Below are 18,803 nucleotides of genomic sequence, written 5' to 3' on the forward strand. Positions count from 1 at the left end.
AAAGCCCTGGTCAATTGCAGAGTTGATGCAACATAGAAGATAAAACCCAGATAGGATTCTGTCTATATAATATGTAATAATCAATGGGAGAGCCAGCCTGATGGCCATGCAGTGGCATTACAAATATGTTCTGATAATAATGGCCACATTGCATGCCTTGACAGGATTCTGAAGGTCCAGACTCAGATCAATGCTGGGGAGAAGCCAGAGATGATTTAGCCTGTCATGCATGGTCGACAGTCCACAATTCTCCCCCATTAAATGGTCGACAAAGATGACCCCAATCAAACGAGTTCTTTTCTCAAATTCTTTGGAAGGTGATATTTCAAACAAGTTCTCCCCCTCTAAATTATCAATGTTATAAAACACTAATCATAAAGCCAACCTCACACACTTTGTTTTTTTTATACTTTGCTTATTGTCATTGATTTTTTAAAACAAGTATACAGTTTTAAAATCAATAGTGTAGATTTTTATCGTCACAAAAATATTGTGAATAATCAAGCTGAAAAACGCAAGATCATAATCCTTCAATACTCAGATACTCTTCATGTTTAAAATGATTTTGTCTTTGTCCATATAACGATTTATTTGGGGGGTATTTAGGGGGCATCTCCCTTGTGTAAAAGCAGTTACATGTACTGTATGGAAAATGCTGTGTGTGATCCCTCTAAAAACTACAAATATGTACTTTCCCTAGTGTGACCAAAACTGCAAAATTCATTCTTTTTTTTTCATTGGCTCCATACTATCATGATTATCAAAGCTAATTTTAAAAGCTGTTCAAACTTAAACATTATCAATTTCAGCTGTACTTGTTTGAAATGTTTGGCATTTGATATCTTAAATTATTAATAAAATACAGCTGGGAATACATGCATCAAGTACTGTAACACTTATATAATCAGCCTGTTCACATTGCACTAAACATGTCTTTTGGGTATCACCATCAATGTATTACGTCAATGGAACAGTCATGTCTTCTCGTATTAAAGTTTTTGAAATCCAGAAAAAGAATTTCATCAATTTTTACAATCAAGCAATTCCCAAGAGCTTCTTATTACAAAAGCCACAGAAAGTAGCAAGTATATCCCAAATTATATCAGAGTTTATACTGGATTTAAAGCTGCATGATAATGAGTTCTATCAGTAGAAAATTTCAATAGAATATCGGCAAAATTCTTAGAATTTTGTTTTGTGAAATGACAGGGAGAGAGAGAACGAGAAAATGGGAGGTTTTCCTTTGAAATAAATGGGAAGAAAACTATACTATATCTGTCAGCATTCTTGCTAATTTTTGCTTTATCCTTCCTTTGTGCATCAAATCTACACTGTTACTAAATCTCAAATTTGTAATTCACTTCAAAGAACATTGGTGCTAAGAAAAAGAATGGTGTTTCTGACAAATTGTTGGCAATAGGTAAATAAATAGTGGCATAACTTGGCAATTCAAAGACAAAATATTTACAATAACCTATAAATATGATACTGCTAATGAAAATACACCAGTCATCAATAGACACTAATACAAAGTATATCAGGAGCTGAACCCAGCACTGAGAATTAGAATTCTACAAAATTAAATCATTTTTTTTCATCAATGTGTTCCATTTTCCTGTGACGTCAATGAATTCCACGTATAGATATTGCCTGTAAAGTATTAATTTCATGTACTTATTTTTTTTTCTCCCTTCCATTTTTAGCAAAAACAAAAGAATCTCGAATGAAACCAATTTCTAATAAATATTGTAACTATTAAGTTATATTGTTGAGGAAATTAGTTTCTATCTGGTCTCAATTTCCTAAAACAACTTAAGACTAATGTGAAAAATTTATATTGCCCTACAGGTCAAACTGTCTGAAATAAATTTTTTTTTCAATATGTCATCATTGATGTGCTAGCAGCTAAATGTATTTCAGTTTCTAGTAAATACCAGTTATCATCTTACAAAAGAATGTATTTTAAGTCTAAGAGTCTTTCATAACTAGTGGACCTTATATGAACTGTAGATGATGTTTTTTTCCATATGACATAAATATGTACATGGTCATAAGGTTTCCATGGAACTTTGTCACAGCGTATTTAAAGTACATTTAAGATATGTATAAGAAGGCTACCAGAGAAATTTTCTACCAATCACAAAATTTTAGTTGTAACAGGTCATTTGATTGGATAAAAGATTTAATGTTAATCATATAACATAAGTTGCCCACTTCACAATGAGTTATGTCAAAAAAAGTATTACTCCGCTTGACGTTATTTTTAAAATATGCTAATTTGAAGCCATTTTTGGAGGGAAAATAGTCTTATTGTATACATTGAAATTAAATTATAATAATTATTACAGAACCATAATTTTGTCCAATTAAGGAATGAAGCTTATTTCAACCTATGTTACACGATAAAACAGAACTGGGGGCAGTTTATGCTTTTTTATAAACTGCTTTGTGGTTTATACGTAAACTACCTCAAGTTAGTTATATCGTATAACATATAGGTTAAAATAAGCTACATTCCTTAACTGGAAAAAATTATGGTTCTGTGGACCTGTGACCCCATATATCTAGGTAAAACCAAATAAAATATATCTGATCATTGGTAGTCACGACAAAATAATTCAACTTTTAAGTTTGGATCAAGTCTCATTCCACAACGACAATGTAAACACATGTATCTTTGAATCAAGTTTGATAAAATTATCTAGAAAAGATTTTTTTGAAACCGAGATATGAAAATTGTGGAAAAGTGATGTAAAGGTCACGAGAAAGGTCAAGTTCTGAAAATTATTTCACAGCTGAAAAACTCTCACTTATATGTATTTTTATATAAACTTTGACAAATCTTACACGTTTTTAAAACTGAGCTATATATTATTCTAAGTGTGATAGATGGACAGACAAAACATAGGTAATCAGAGATTACAGAGCTCACCTCAACGAATGTTGTCTTTAAGTAAGGCAAAGTCACACAATTCACCAAAAAAAAGTGTACATCCGAAAATGAAAATATTTATGCAATTTTGATCTGATACTTTGGAATAGAGCTTTATAAAAACTTCAAACTAGTTCTTTTTCATGAAAATGTAATTAAAATCCAGCATCTGAAGCAAATTTGAGAGTTTTCATCCCTTGATGCATCATTTGAGCAAAAGTTTGGTTTATAGAATGTTATATAAGCCTTATAGTTTTTTGGTAATAGACCTGCACCCATAACTTTTACCTGGTCCATTATCTGAAAAATGTATGTCTAATTCAGCATCTGAAGCAAGTCCATTAGTGTGCATCCTAAGATGTATGGTCCATGCAAGTTTGCTCATTATAGGGCTCATAGTTACTTGGAAATGAAACCTGCACCATAAACTTTAACCTGTTCACTCAACCGGAAAATGTACGTCAGCTTCAGCATCCGAAGTAAGTCTGGTAGTATGCATCTTTAGATGTACCATCTATACAAGTTTAGTCATAATAGGGCTCAAAGTATCTTAGAAATGAAAACTGTACCTAAAACTTTAACCTGTTCACTCAACCGAAAAATGTAGGTCAGATCCAGCATCCCAAGTAAGTCTGGTAGTATGCATCCTTAAATGTACCATCCATGCAAGTTTGGTCATAATGGGGCTCAAAGTATCTTGAAAATGAAAACTGCACCTAAAACTTAAACCTGTTCACTCAACCGGAAAATGTAGGTCAGATTCAGCATTCGAAGCAAGTCCATTTAGATGTATCAAACCTGCAAGTTTGGTCATAATAGTGCTCATAGTATCTCGGAAATGAGACCTGCACCAAAAACTTTAACCTGTTCACTCAGGAAAATGTAGGTCAGATTCAGCATCCGAAGCAAGCCTGGTAGTGTGCATCCTTAGATGTATAATCCATGCAAGTTTGGTCAACATAGGACTTATTGTTACTTGTAAATGAGACCTGCACCAAAATCATTCACCTGTTCACTCAACCGTAAAATGTAGGTCAGATTCAGCATCCGAATCAAACCCGGTAGTATACATCCTTAGATGTATCATCCATGCAAGTTTGGTCAACATAGGGCTTATGTTCCTTGGAAATGACACCAACACCAAAAACTACACCAAAAATGTTAACCTGCTCCAAAAACCTTAACCTGGTCATTCCTTTGCTGAAATTGCAGCATCTGAAACTTTGACTGGTACAATGAAAACACACTAGAAGCATCTTCCATGCATGTCTAATCAATATAGGACATAGAAGTACTTTAAAAGAAAACTGCTCCAAAAAACTTAACCTGGGACGCCGACACCGACGCCGACGGGGACGCCGAGGGTATTACATAAGCTCCCCCAACTTCGTTGAGGTGAGCTAAAAATACAGAAGAATGGAGAAATGTTCAGTTTGATCCAAATGTAGCTACGGTATTAAGGTTCAAACTTTGAATGGGAATGTGCATGTCTTTGTTAAGTCTAATAATATGGCATAAACTGTATAAGATAATTTTCTTTATCTTCAATAAAGATTTATCTCGCAAATAAAATCAGCCCATGCACTTGTTCGAGAGCAGAAAGATTTATTTAATTTTTTAGTTTTGAATTAATCTAGCAAGTTTATTATGAATGTAAACTTTCCCTACAGCATATATACAGCAATAAGACAGTTCAACAAAAATGTTGAGGGTTCACCTAAGAAAAATACTGAAAAAAAAACAACATTGATTAGCCTGATGCAAGGAATTAAAATCAAAGTATAAGCAAAACTTTAGCACCTGACAATAAAATCTGGACCAATGCATTGTTCCTTTGTGAAATGAAAGACTTTGATAGGCATAAGGCATAATGCAAACATTAGTTTTTCCCTTGCTGAGATGGCAGACCCTTAAGGGCTACAGTGTCACTTATCCCTGATAAAATTTGTTATGGCTGCTAAACTGATGATTTATAATTCAGAAAAATCAAACAACACTGTGTATAATATTGTCATTTTCCTCCTTCAAAAGCATCTTTCTTTGCAAAGATAAACAGAAAATAGCACATGGACACCTTCTCGAGACATCAGATTATGATAACTAGTGCAATGCTATAATTAAACAACAGGATCTATTTCCATATATCTATCCAATTTACCCCTAAAGGGAAGAGACTTGGCTTTCCCCCGGGTGTATAATCACAATAGGCACATGCTATGCAGCATATCACTAGAGTCTAATAGCCAGCAATTAATTGGTGCGCATGATCAAGTGCTTCAATGATTTTTCGCTAATATCTATCCCCTGTGATTAGCACCTGTGTGTCATACCGTACTTCAGCATTTTTCATTGGCCAAATCTGATGAAAACTCTTACTACCTGCTATACCTGAACTAATATGTACTGTAGTCATGGATATTATTTTCAAGAGAAGTCAAAATAAGCTGTCATTCTCAAAAGAGGAAACAATCCCTGAATAAACTTGGGAAGAGCCATGTGAACTAGTGACATTAGTTTTGTCAGGGAGAGCTATTTAGTCTCATCAGGCATACTGGGCTTCAAATGGAAATCTATGTCAATAATTAATTTTCCTTGACAGAATAGGAAAATCAGAGTGCATTTCAGAATTACTGCCATAACAATATGATGAAACCTTTTCATGGAAATGTCTCTGACTATTGTCAAACCTGACGCAGTCTTCATTGATTTCCAAATGACATCTTTGCTTTGCAGCTCTGTATATTAACAGTGAACTTAAAAGAGCCTGATTAGTCGATTTAAATACCCTTCTTATCCTTGCAATTCAGATTTTTACAGATTTTTTTTTCTTCCCCCAAAAAGAGACAAAAGAATCTGTTTATTAAAAGGCATAATCAGATTTGGGTGCTACGTTTGGATTCCACGTGTAAGACCATCCACAACTGTTTGCCGTAAGTAGGTAGCAAGTGTTGAAAAAAACATACATCAACCCATGGCATGTTGTAAAGGCAGTGACACCTACAATACTGATTGGATACTGTTTAATTCTGGCTGGAAATTAATCACAATTCCAAGTTTAAATAGCAAAAATTAATTCGCAGCTGCAACCACTGGGGACCCAACGCCTCATTCAATCCCGCTGGAAACTCGAGAGGAGAGGGAAAAAAAAAGTGAGGGAGAGATATTCTTAAACAGTGATAATTTTGTCATTTACAGCAGACGGCTTCAAACTCGTGGTCGAGATTTTCCAAAAGGTTAAGTGGTTGAAAAAGAAAGGACTAATAAAGCCCAATTAGTGACTTCTTCAGATGAGGATGATTACAGGGCTTTCTTTTTTCTGCCATTAAAACATACTACATCCCAATTTCAACAAAAATTGAAAGTGAAGGGGGTTTTCTTCTGGACCTCAGATGTGAATTAAGACAAGAAAAAAAAGAAGATATGTGGTTGCATTGCAACTGTTGGTGTGTAAGATTTAACCGAGTTTGTTTAGATTACAAATCACACTAGAAGTGATTTACACATGCTCACCTGAACTGGCCAATGAATGCTAGTGTACTGCTGGAAGCCATGTTTCCTTTCTCAAGTTCAGCTGGGGTATGTACACATTTTTTCAAATGTTATGATTGCTCAACTTTATCATATCCATCCATGACGGTTGAACAAATAAATATACAGTGATTTTAATCTGTCTGGCACAACCCAGAAGGGAAGACATTCGCAGAGCAAGCAGTCGAAACTTTTATTTTCTTTGAAATGCAATCAGAGTACTATGCTTTTCATGCATTTAATATTTAATTTATTTTTTAATTTTTTTTTATCTGTTATGATCCAACATCCATTTCCTTTATATTGTGACAAAATACGAATCTTAATTTACATCATTTAAAAAAAGCTATATTTATACCATTGTTTAAAAATTAATGGTTGACATTTTGTCCATTTCCATGATTCTCAAAAATACAAAGACTGCATAATAATGGGGATACTTTTTTTTTAGCAATTATTGTAAAAGTTATTGATCTGGCCAAACAATCAGAAATGTAAACCATCACTATTCTTAATTATATATAGTCAATGATATGCTTCAAAAGCTATCATCCACTAAGCAGTGCAAACAAAAATTTTAAAATGGCAACACGTTCTGATAATCAATACATTCAATATTTCAGCCCATTACAGTGCCTGCCAATAAATAATATATCCCATCTGAGAGTAGCAGATGACAATCGACAATCATTAAAGCATCAAATATTCATCATAACTTTGAAAAAGCACAGCAAAACCACAGAGAATTGGTAGTTAAAAGTTTTCAAAATGACTCAGTCTCGTACTAATCAAACAATGAAATGAACATTTAAACAAAACACTTTATCAATATATATACATTAAAAGCAAGCTCTTGATCTAGAAAATTCCTGATGCAATTTACTTTATTTAGTGAGAAGGTATAAGATGGCTATGCAAGTTTCATTTCAGGGCAGCAAAGACCTTACATCTTCTTAAATCATACTCCAAGAATAGACACCACAAATCACCTATCTATGAAACTGAAACAATATTGCAGAAAAAATATTGGACCTAGTCATGCAAGGTTTAGAGTGTCGAGGTGGAGAGGCCTAGTCCTTTTTTGACCAGAAATTATATGAACTCAAAGAGAGAGAATAAATCAATCTTTGGAATAGATATTTCCTTAATTAAATATTGAGCCTATATCAAATAACTCAAACTGTTCTGGAAAAAAACTTTAACCCAAGAAGCCCCATCAGCAGTTTGTCCTGGATCCACGGTACCAGGGAAGCAGACCATGCCCCCCCCTCCCCCAACCAAGAATCCTGAATCCACTCCCCTGTGGACATTGTGTCATTCCTAAGAACTGAAAGGTTTCAGATCATAGAAAACATTCACTATCCTTGTCTTGATGCTGTAGCTTGGCAGCTGTAGGAGAAAGGGCAACAGATGCTGAACAATAATTACAACCCACTATTTTAGTAAATTTGGTCGTTGAACTGGTGGATTTGAAGAAGTTATTAACATACACGTAAGCTAACTTTAACAGTTACAACTGAACAAGGAACCTTCTACGAAGTACTCTTCAATTATCTGCTCTACACAAAATGGTGTAATCGCATACCAGTCTTGACTCAAAGGATTTTTCTAGCAAGAGACACGTCACTCTATTCCTTTGATTCTTCTTTTTATGGTCGATTTAAATGGGAAATTATTTTTTCCTCGCACTTCTGACAACCACCCCAAGGAATTTTACAAAAGTTCTGCGAATTTGATCATTTATTATATAACCATAAGAAGCAAATCCTTGTCTGAGGTGAATACTATAGAGACTATATGCTTGGAAAATACAGGAATATTGCCAGTATGATGGGTGTGGAAAATATTGAACAAATAAACTTGAAACTTGACATTTATGTAGCTTTTAACTTTTGACATTCCATGGAATATCTGGAATGCAAAGTTTCTTCAACAAGACTTTGTACCAAAGAGATTTGCTCATGGACCTTGTTTATGAGATATTAGCCATTTTAGCCAATTTTTGACTTACCATGGAATGCAAAGTCTGCTTCCACAAAGACTTTGTACCACAGAGATCTGTTCATGGACCTTTTTTATGAGATGCTAGCCATTAACAACTTGAACAATTGTGCCAAAATACCTATCCAAATAAAAGCCCTCAATAACCTGCAGATACCTGGTTAGGTTTACCATTTTTTGTTCTCACCAGGTAACTTCTCTCTTCTGCCTGAAGAGTAATGTAAATAAACTGCAATATAAATTTCATGGAACCTTATGCCATTACAGCAAGTAACAATGGCACTGTTTACAAGACAAACCATGGCAAAAATCTTTCTATAACTTTTCCCTATAACACACAATAAAGATTACTATTTACACAATTATTTTTAGAAATACATTTCTAAAGTTAAGCAATAAATAATGGAGCAAGAATAATCCTTTTGTGGGAGATGGTTGCTGCAGATTTTTAATAAAAATGTGTAAAAAATTATGTGCAAGTAATGAGGGCAATAATTCTATCCGGAAAAAGGATTTCCTACTTTGTATACTTTGAGCTACTGAATGCCAAAAATGCAGGAAATAAGTCAATTAAGCTAGTAAGAGATCGTATAGTCATTGTATAGTACTTATAGTCACATGCATCATACTTATGTACAATGGTGAAGAAAAACTCATTTTTCAAGAAACAATCCCACCTATGTGTTCATGTAATTGAGTGCAGAAGTCTTGTTTGCAAGAAAGCTTGTAAATATGAATAGAAAGGTAAAAAATTTAGCATATTCTTAGAATTTGATGAAATTTCACATGTACTTCTAGCGAACTTGTTTATTACTTTTAATTCCACTTTTAAATTTATTTCGTTTGTCAATTTAAGACTCGTGAGACAGAAGATTCTTAAGTCTCTTACATCACTAATGCCGAGAATTATCACAATTAACACATATATATATATAATAAGAATAATCACTATTTGCCTTTTAATGAAGCCCTCCCCAGGTTGATCGATGAGGAAGCATTATGCTTCCCTACTGTTCTTGCTAACCTTGGGCACACCTTGACCCAGAGAGGTATTTCTGTAGTTAAGCTTTTAATCATCGCATTCTCTTAATTATCACATAAACTAAGAATAAAATATTTTAATTCCTTAATATTTGCTAAAGTGAATTAATATTTCACCTTGTGAACACAGCTGAAGATGATGGTCAAAGAACTTGATTAAGAAGCTACCTAGAAGTGTAATGGCAATGCAAAAACCTTTATGAAGACAGCAGATGTACAGCATTCTACCACTCCAGCTATAATCTCAATATCTTTTTGGAGGGATGTAAAATTTTAGGAAAACAAAAATCAGAAAATTTCTAACTAATATTTTTTTTTGCACAAATTATTTTTTTCTTCAAAAAAAAAACAACAACAAGGGATTAAGTGGCAGGAGATGACCTTCCGTTGTTTACTACAAAAGCACGCTATCTAGAAACACTACTCTTAGCAATGATTCCAAATAAGAGACCATGATACAGTGTATCAGGAGACTTAAACTAGAGAAAATTGTAAGAATATTGCCAGAGTCTGCTGAAAGAATTAGCAGATTGTAAATACACTGGGGGCAGCTTAACTTTGTCAGGGCTTGACTCTATACCAACAAATGTTATTGATTTTCACACTGGTTCAGGAATTTTCCAAGTACATCTAGCCATCTTGATATCACTCTTAAATACAAAAAACCACGATGCTGATCACATTGTCCTTCACTTAAATGCAAAAAATATCATACAATTTGATTGTTTTTCCAGACCAAAATCAGGGGTTTTGTTAATGGACCGATACTTAGTGCACAGCAGTATATTCATAGAATTCATAGACTTAATTGGTTTAATGCATTTTATAGATCTCAGCTGGTCAAGAAAAGCATCATTAAATGTCTCCAAGATCAATTGTATCATTAGGAAATTTATAATCTTTTCATAGCAGCAGAAGTGTAAGCACAAGTATACTAATAGCATCTTTGGGCAAAACTTTCACACTGAATTTTTCAAGACTTATAATTTTGATGTCAAGGTTAATTGTGAAGCCTCTCTATTATCATTCTCTGTAATTTTTTTTTTAGTCGCCCGCGTGGCGCAGTGGTTAGGGCATCTGCTCTAGAGTCGCAAAGGAGTTGATCCTTATGCAGGGGGTTAGAATCCCACTGTGGGATGTGAAGACCGGTCCTTTACATGAGACTTTATAAACAGAGGTCTTGTGTCGCAGAAGGTGCTGGCACAAAAAAGATCCCTCACAGCTCAATGGCCCTGAGTACTGAGCATAGGACAAAATTTATAGCTCTCCACCGGCAAGTGGTGGCTTCTCCGTATGAGTGAAAAATTTTCAAGGAGGGAATTGAACAATGTAATATATGCAACATACTTGCAAGTAACAGCCAGTTACATGGAAAATGACCTACTCAGAAAACTCTAACTATTTCAATCATTCATTTAATGTAGGTCTCATCCAGCATCTAAAGCAAGTTTGGTTACAATATTACATTAAGATACCTGGATTTGGACTTGAACTAGTCATGTTAATATGTATAGTACATGTATCAATTATGATTAGAAAGGTAGCCAAAAACTTTCCAATAAGTTCATTTTAAGATTTCTTTTCAAAAAGATTGTAGTGTGCATCATAAGTATATCTGAATTAGTTAAAATATAAAAGTCTGCAAAAAGCAAAAAAACATTGGCGTCTATATTTACAACCATAATTGTCTTTTTTTTTATTGTCCTGATATATTCTGAGCTTTTAAAAAATTAATACAAAGTTTTGAAAAAATAATTCCAATATTTTCTGTCCTCTACTACATTCAAGGCATGCAGAAACAAATAAAGATACCTGACTGTAATCAATTAAACTAATTAAATTTTTAAGAGTGCCAGGTATTTAAAAGAGACTGCTGACCTTACTGGTACATGTACATAAAAGACTCAAGGGAATAAAAAACCTATAGTTATGCTTTGCATCAATAGTACCTGTAGATTTAAAATAACATTATTTTAGATTATCAATTTGTCCTTTTCACCTTATTTACACGATTATTTTTGGCCCGGTGTCCTAATGTTGTGGGCAAACACATTGAACATAACGCTGCGTTGACCAGAGGTGATTAAATCCGCGTCCGATATCTACCTGTGACCATTAATACAGGTCCACAGACCTCAGCCGTTAACCATTGATCATCATCAGTAACATGAGCAAGTACCCACCCATTCATATTGTTCAGATTACTAATGTTTAGACAACACCAAGATGATGCCATCAATTTTAATCCTAAACGGACTATGTGTATAAATTCTGATCAATTTTCTCCCGACAGCAAAAAAAAAAAAAAAATTGAGTAAAACACGAAAACCCGAGTGAAAAAATTGTATCTTTTTATGAGTGCTTAAGGGTTTTTATTTTAGAAAATGTGTATTTCGTTAAATGGCATCCTTGTTAAAAGATAAAGAAGTGTTCAAATTGGATGAGATTTATTGACATGTGACCCAAGAAGAAGAAGAAGATTTTGTGTCACTAAAGTGCTTGCCTTTCACCATCTGAACCCCCCTGAGATTCCACTCCTACTGCAATATTCATGCAGTCATTCCCTGAAGCTCCTCAATGTCAGCATTTATCATGAATAAATGTGAAAAGTGAAAAAAAAAATTTTTTTGTCTTTCCAATCCACTGAAGCAGGAACCCTAATAGACATATGTGACCAAATAGACTGTGTGTTATCATGTTCGCCTTGCCAAGGGAACTGTCATGCTCTTAAGACACAAGATGTTGCTTCTACGCAAACATGTGACATATTCAGGACTTATGATACAACAAAAATATTGAAAAGGAATACTATTTTTTTTACTAGAGGGAGTTATTCTTTCTTGATCATCTGTCATATAAAAATTGCTGTCTCTGTGCTTGGTGATAATGGGATAGCTACAAGTAAATGGTGTTGCGTTTGGGACCATCATGGGAATGTAAAAAAATTTTATTGGAAATAAACAAAAATTCAAATGATGTTTAGATACGCAAGTACTAGAGAGGTAAGTTTCTGAATAATGGATGAGTACTTCAACAGCGTTCAAAAAAAAAAAAAATTATCATATTCATGTACTGGAAGCTGTTCATAGCTATTTCAAACAATTGCAAAATGAAAGAAGTTGCAAAGTTTAAAATTTTGTAAGATATAAAACCAACCATATTTTTGCACTCTTCAAAATTGTTACTTTATAAATGTGCAGGAATAATTTACAGTTTTTACTCATTGTAAGAGGGAAACCTTTGTGTACATGAGAAATGCATGTGATTCTTGATATACCTCCATTTGATGATGCCAAAATAAAGGATCCCAATACAATAAACTATGAGCCATTCCTTTCCATCTTTCTTCCTCACCCTTTTTTAATTGCAATTTCTCTTGACTTACTTTCTTTGCAACATATTAATTTTTGTTTGAACATGTATCATTGATCGTATTGCCTTTTGCAGAGGGATATTTATAGAAAAAGTGGCCTACTTCTTTGCACTGTTAGAGTCTTGGAAATTCTCTTGACCAATCACATCAATAAACCAAATTCTCAAAGTCTGTAACCTGGGCCCAGGATCAAGAAACTCACTTAGATTATCCTTATAATTGTTAACTTAATTTTTTATTTTTAAAATCTTAATTTACATGAAGATTTTGCCTTGAGCGTAAGATGGTTCATGATCCTGAACAAACCTCAATATTTTGGCAGGCAGCAGTAACTTCTAGTTGTCTAGCATTGTCCAAAACTTAAGAAGACATTCTTATTTTTTTTACAAGATGGTAAAACTGGAAACTGGCTCAAAATGATCTCTTCACTCAATGCTCATCTGATGAACAGAAAATATCATAAGAACTACCTGCTTGTTTTAAGGCACTCTGTTTTACAGGTGCCCCTGTCTTCTGGTTAGCTTGCTGAGGTTTAGAGCTACTTCATACATGAATTCACTTTATCTTACCCACCCCTCCTTTTCAAGTTATTTTTTAATCTAGCTCTGAATCTTATATATGTTTTTTTTTCTCTCTCTTGAATTTTGAGAGATCTTCATTAACAATTACCCTCATCAGCCGATATACAAAAATTAGGGTAGAAACAATTCATCAGATTTTTGCCTAGAAAATGCAATCAACTTTACACGTGCTGAAGGAATAATGGCTTGTCTACACCTTCACTTAATGTAATGTGTTAATGCGAAAATTTTGAGACATGTTCCCCACTACAGAAGTGTTCAAGCATTAATGCAGTATTGGAGTGTGTAAAAAGCATCTGCTCTTCACCGAGTATAACAATCTATTGGTCAAACAATAAGCCTCTCACAAACTGTTACACTTACCTCATTGAGGATTGATTATACATTATCACCCACATGTCAAGTGACATTTCAGTTCTTTTTGGTAAGTCAACATTCTGGCAACATATTGCTATTAAGTAATTTTGCTGTTTCTAAGGACTCAATTGACAGAAGGCTATTTTAAAACTCTTATTCACCCCATCTCTTTTTCATCCTATGTTTACCAAACTAACAATACTATCAAGGTGTCCTTCTAAACCAATCCTACAATTGATGCCAGTAAATATTTTTGACATTTTGTGTAAATGTTTATAAAATATGTAAACTAAGTGTCACAAAGACACATTAGAGGTATTACTTTTGTTACTTTGACGTTATGCAATGAGATGAAATTTTAATATTTAATTAACAGATCCCTTCTCATTATAAGTAGTGTCTACCTACTTATATACATAAAATCAATATCTTCTTATCCCTCCACTTTAAGGCTGATATCCCCAGCGTATATCAAAATCACTGAAGAACAAAATTTTAACATCGAAAAACCTAACAATGACTAGCATTCAAATTATTGGAAATAAAGCAACACAATATCATGATTAAGAATATATGAACTCCGTTATGCTCTCTCTTGCATATCATTTATGCATCAGTTATGGGACAACTAAGTGAAACACAATCGATCTGTTTTCACTTCAAACCCATGATTTTTGAAATGAAACTCCTTCAACTACATGTACCGAGTAAAATTGTTTTACTGATGCCAGAGTTCTCTCTCTTGACCGAGCTTCCAGCAGCTGCAGTTTTATCTGTATTTTGTGGTTAGTTGTCAATCATTGGTTTCCACGATTTCTTCCAAACTTGCTAAAATAAGTTTTTTATGTTTGTGTGTGTGCGTTTTTACAACCCCAGTTAATGACCAGGTGATTACAGATAAAAAAAGAGAATTTCAGATAACCGAGTTCATATTCGTCAAAATTTTCAAATCCATTTTCAAAAGTGCAGCGATAAACATAAAGTTATGACAGAAAAGACACAACTTTCTCGAATTATGCTTTTATTTCATGTAAGTGTGAGGGATGGGCAGATTCTGGAAGTTGAGGAAATTGGGATATTGATTTTATCAGGATATTTTGTCAATATGGGGTAGATGCTTCCCTTTCAACCTATAAATAGCACAGTTACTGTAAAATCATTCATTTTCGTGGGGTCAAATTTTCAGGGTAAAGGAAAAATATTTGTTTGTAGGGATTTGATTTCGTGGTTGAGGATGTTAAATAGTAATGCATATATGAAATTTTACATTTCATGGTGGACATAACATGGCGGGTCTCCCCATACCTCGAAAGACAATGAAAATTAACCCCCCACAAAAATAAGTAATTTCACAGTATATCTTACATATTGCCCATGGTTTTGCAACAATGTAAGTGCACATTCTATGACAAGACGCTTTGGCGACAGAAACTTTGTCAATATATTCTAATTAGCAATATAGTGGGAATTAATCTGGCTAATGACCCAAAATAAGAGTCTTTCCATAAAAAAAAATCCATTATCCCTCACCAGTCCCCGGCCTGTTGTGAGGACAGAGAACTTACTATGACAACATAATCAGGGGTGGGTCTCAGAAGTACTTACGATTCGAGCCACGAACAGTGTCTTGTATGGATCTCCCGTGTTTGTGGCAGCATTGCTTGGGTCCCCTGCAAAAAAAAGAAAAGATATCATTAGGGATTGTTTCAAAGTGTGATATATCATTTTTCTGGAAATTTTGGATTGTCCACAGGTTGGTATAGCAAAGACTGATCTATTTCTTTGCTCTACTTTATATATAGGCTTAGCTTACATGTTGCAATATTATAAGTTTATCTGAAGGTCTCTTTTTTTCGTGTCGGTGACAATAAAGAACCAATTTACCAATGTGCAGTGGAGGCTAAAGAAAGTCTCAAAGGACCATGGGCTATAATCTGTGTAATCAGTGGACTATCTCTATAGGTTTTCACCAGAACAACAATTGGGCTAAATTAGCAGTAGGGGAAGAAAAAAAAAACCTTCCCTGCTTTCATAAAATGTTTATAATCAGAGATCCATATTCAGATCCCCTTACCACGTTTCCCTGTCATGTTGTACGAAAAACTACCTACAACAGCACAAAAACAAAAAAAAAACAACTTGTAAAAAAAAAATCTGTCTCTGATTTAACATCGGCTAATGATAATGATAGGAATTCCCCAGCCTGTGCTATTGTGTGTCAGTGAGGGGGATGGCATGTGACAAGTGCAATGTGTGAGAAGTGAGTACATTTGTCGGGGAGTTTAGAAGCTTTTCATCTGTATGGATGTTTGGATCTCTTCATGGTTCAAGGTAACGACACCTTTCTCTTTTTTTCATTGGTCAAAACCTGTATTTTTTAATCCTCGTGTTTTCTCCCCAGAAACTTTCCCCTTAACCTGGTACATTGCATTTCTACTTTTCCACTCTGTCTTTCTTCTTTCATTAATCATCAGCTAAAGGGACCATTGTTTAGTTGGCTTCACATCTGCAGCAATTGCAATTGGGGCATTCTTTGCATAATACTGTCACTGCAAAAGTTATCCTTCTTGCAATACTTTAAATGCATTCGAGGGCACATCAGAAATTGATTTCTTGAGGAGATATAATTTATTGCAGTGTAATACATAATTATCATCAAAGAGCATACAACATTTTATTATAGCAATTAATCAAGTACTTTTGTATATGCTCTTGTCTTTCTTGCTAATGTCACAGCATTTTTGGCTGCATAATGCTCTAACGTTTATCCGAGTCAATATCACTCTGGTACAAATTCCTAACTAAGAGATACATATTTACTTCAATCAAATCTCATTGATTGCAAATGAAAATTCCATTAACCACTCCACTCTTTCCGACCTGACAGAGCATGACATTTAAACATCATCTTTAATACAGATACTGCGAATCGTTGACCTACAAAAAACAAGCAACAAGTGCATCAACATGCACAGCTTCCTCAACCTATACAAAGCGGCCCCGTAGGATGGGGAATTTCTCTGCCAATTTGACTAATAGAAATGGACATAGCTCAACTCTTGCAATGCCATATTTCCCTCAATAAACTTGACTGTTTAACGGTATCCATGGCGACAACTAACGTCACGGAGATGCCAAGTACCTATTAGAATTGATGAAATGGAGGCTTCGTCTGTCTCCACTTTCTGACTGTAGCACTGCTCGTGGGTAGATTTACTTGTGTTTCGCTGGAAAACAAGAATCTCGGAACACCTGCTTAGTAGCACTTCTCCCAGACAAAACTGCACAAAAAACCATTTCTGCACCTTGTGCGCCTCTTTCTATTAATTATCTTGTGTGTGTTCATAATTTTTTTTTTCTTTCTCTACCTCCTACTTCATCAATTCTAGCCTGTGTACAAAGAATTACACACTTAAAGCTGATAGTGAATTGATTTTACACCTGATTTTATTATTTTTTTTTAATGATGCCTAAATGAGTTTTCTATAAATAGACCTTGACTGGGGCCCTGACAATGTATTGATTCAATGATAGACACAGAAGATACATTCTCTAAATTGATTATCAAAATAATTTAACAAAGCCTCAATGTGGGGAATGGCAAACATTGGGTAACAGCTGCAATTAACTTGGTTAGAGTTTATTATTTCAAATCGTTATTAACACAAAACATAGATAATGCCCAAAAAAGGAAGTCATAATACCAAGGTCAAAAAGCTTAGTAGACAATTTTTTCTATATTTTAATAATTTTTGTACATTCTTTTTCAATCATTTATATAATCTTATGAAGATGAACCAATAACATAATTTAGAGATTTTTTTTTATTAGATGGAACAAAGATAATTAAAAAGATTTTTGAAATGCTCATCAATCAACTTCACTCATTCGAAAAAAATGGATTAGGGCAATCTCCATTTTAAATACTCTTTATCTACCCCGATGTAGTTCTTTTTTAAATTCATTACTGTGAATTGTGACAAATCATCACGTCATTCTACTTCTACAGGAGGTCCAAAAGATCTCGTTAGATTGCCGATCACATTCAGTAATTAATCTCCAACACTTTATTAAATATCCTTTGTCTTACCGATCAACTAAAAGCATGCTCCTCTTGTGTGCAAGCAACCGAACATGCTACAATTACTAAATATTCACTCATCCGAGAAGACATTGTTGGAAATCAATGCCGTGATTGACTCCGAAAACTGTTCAAAGTTGCCAGAGATCTTAATTATTAATTTTTAAAGTATTATGGGTCATAGAATTTTTAACAACCAAGGAAAACTTCTAGATAGAGGCAAGGGGTTGAATACTTGTACATCTTGAATGTCTTAGCCCTTGTCCCAAAGCTTGTGTGTTGACCATGTTACCTGGCATTAACTCTAGCCACGCTGACCATAGTAAGATCCACGATCACAAACACTCACATCATGACAAGGTAGGAGGAATTTTATGACAAGCGAAAATAAAAAAATTACCAAAAAAATTCACTGAGATCGGTTTTCTTTTGAAGAATGCAAATTGAAGACTAGAGTATCTGAGATATATATATATATATATAAATAGGACTTTACAATAGGAATGTATTTTGAAATTGCAAATATTTTGAAATTGCAAATACAGATATATGAATACATATTCAGGTTTTCATAAGGAATGCAAACTTGAGGAAACTTATTTCATTCCTAATATTGTTATAACACTTGAAAAAGAATATTTCAAAATTCTTAAATATTTAATAATGAATCAAAATTGTTCATCCTTGGGGGAATTCCCAACAAGTTTAATGTTTGCATGTGGAACAATTCAACAAATGACCTTCTTTCCTTTGACCTTTCACCTCTTTCTATTGAAACCCTTCAGATTCTAAACCTTTGATACTTCATCAATACTAATTCTAATGCTAATGTGAGTGTAAATCAGTTCTGGAGGCTGCTGCACTTGATTGCACTAGTTCTTTGATGATTTTGTCTAAAAATAGTCCCTA

At 34.1% G+C, this 18,803-nt stretch overlaps 1 protein-coding gene across 1 annotated transcript in view; it reads right to left on the reverse strand.

Annotated features, from left to right (window-relative positions):
• Positions 1-18,803, reverse strand: part of LOC134277192 (U1 small nuclear ribonucleoprotein 70 kDa-like) — a 37,446-nt gene that overhangs the window by 11,144 nt on the left and 7,499 nt on the right. The window contains exon 4 of the mRNA XM_062759519.1: positions 15,419-15,483. Coding sequence (XP_062615503.1) covers positions 15,419-15,483 — 65 coding nt within the window. The remainder of the gene's footprint in view (positions 1-15,418; positions 15,484-18,803) is intronic.

This window comes from Saccostrea cucullata, unplaced genomic scaffold (assembly GCF_032062105.1).
Source record: "Saccostrea cucullata isolate Sc308-1 unplaced genomic scaffold, CSIRO_AGI_Scuc_v1 ctg107, whole genome shotgun sequence".
NCBI classification, from domain to species: domain Eukaryota; kingdom Metazoa; phylum Mollusca; class Bivalvia; order Ostreida; family Ostreidae; genus Saccostrea; species Saccostrea cuccullata.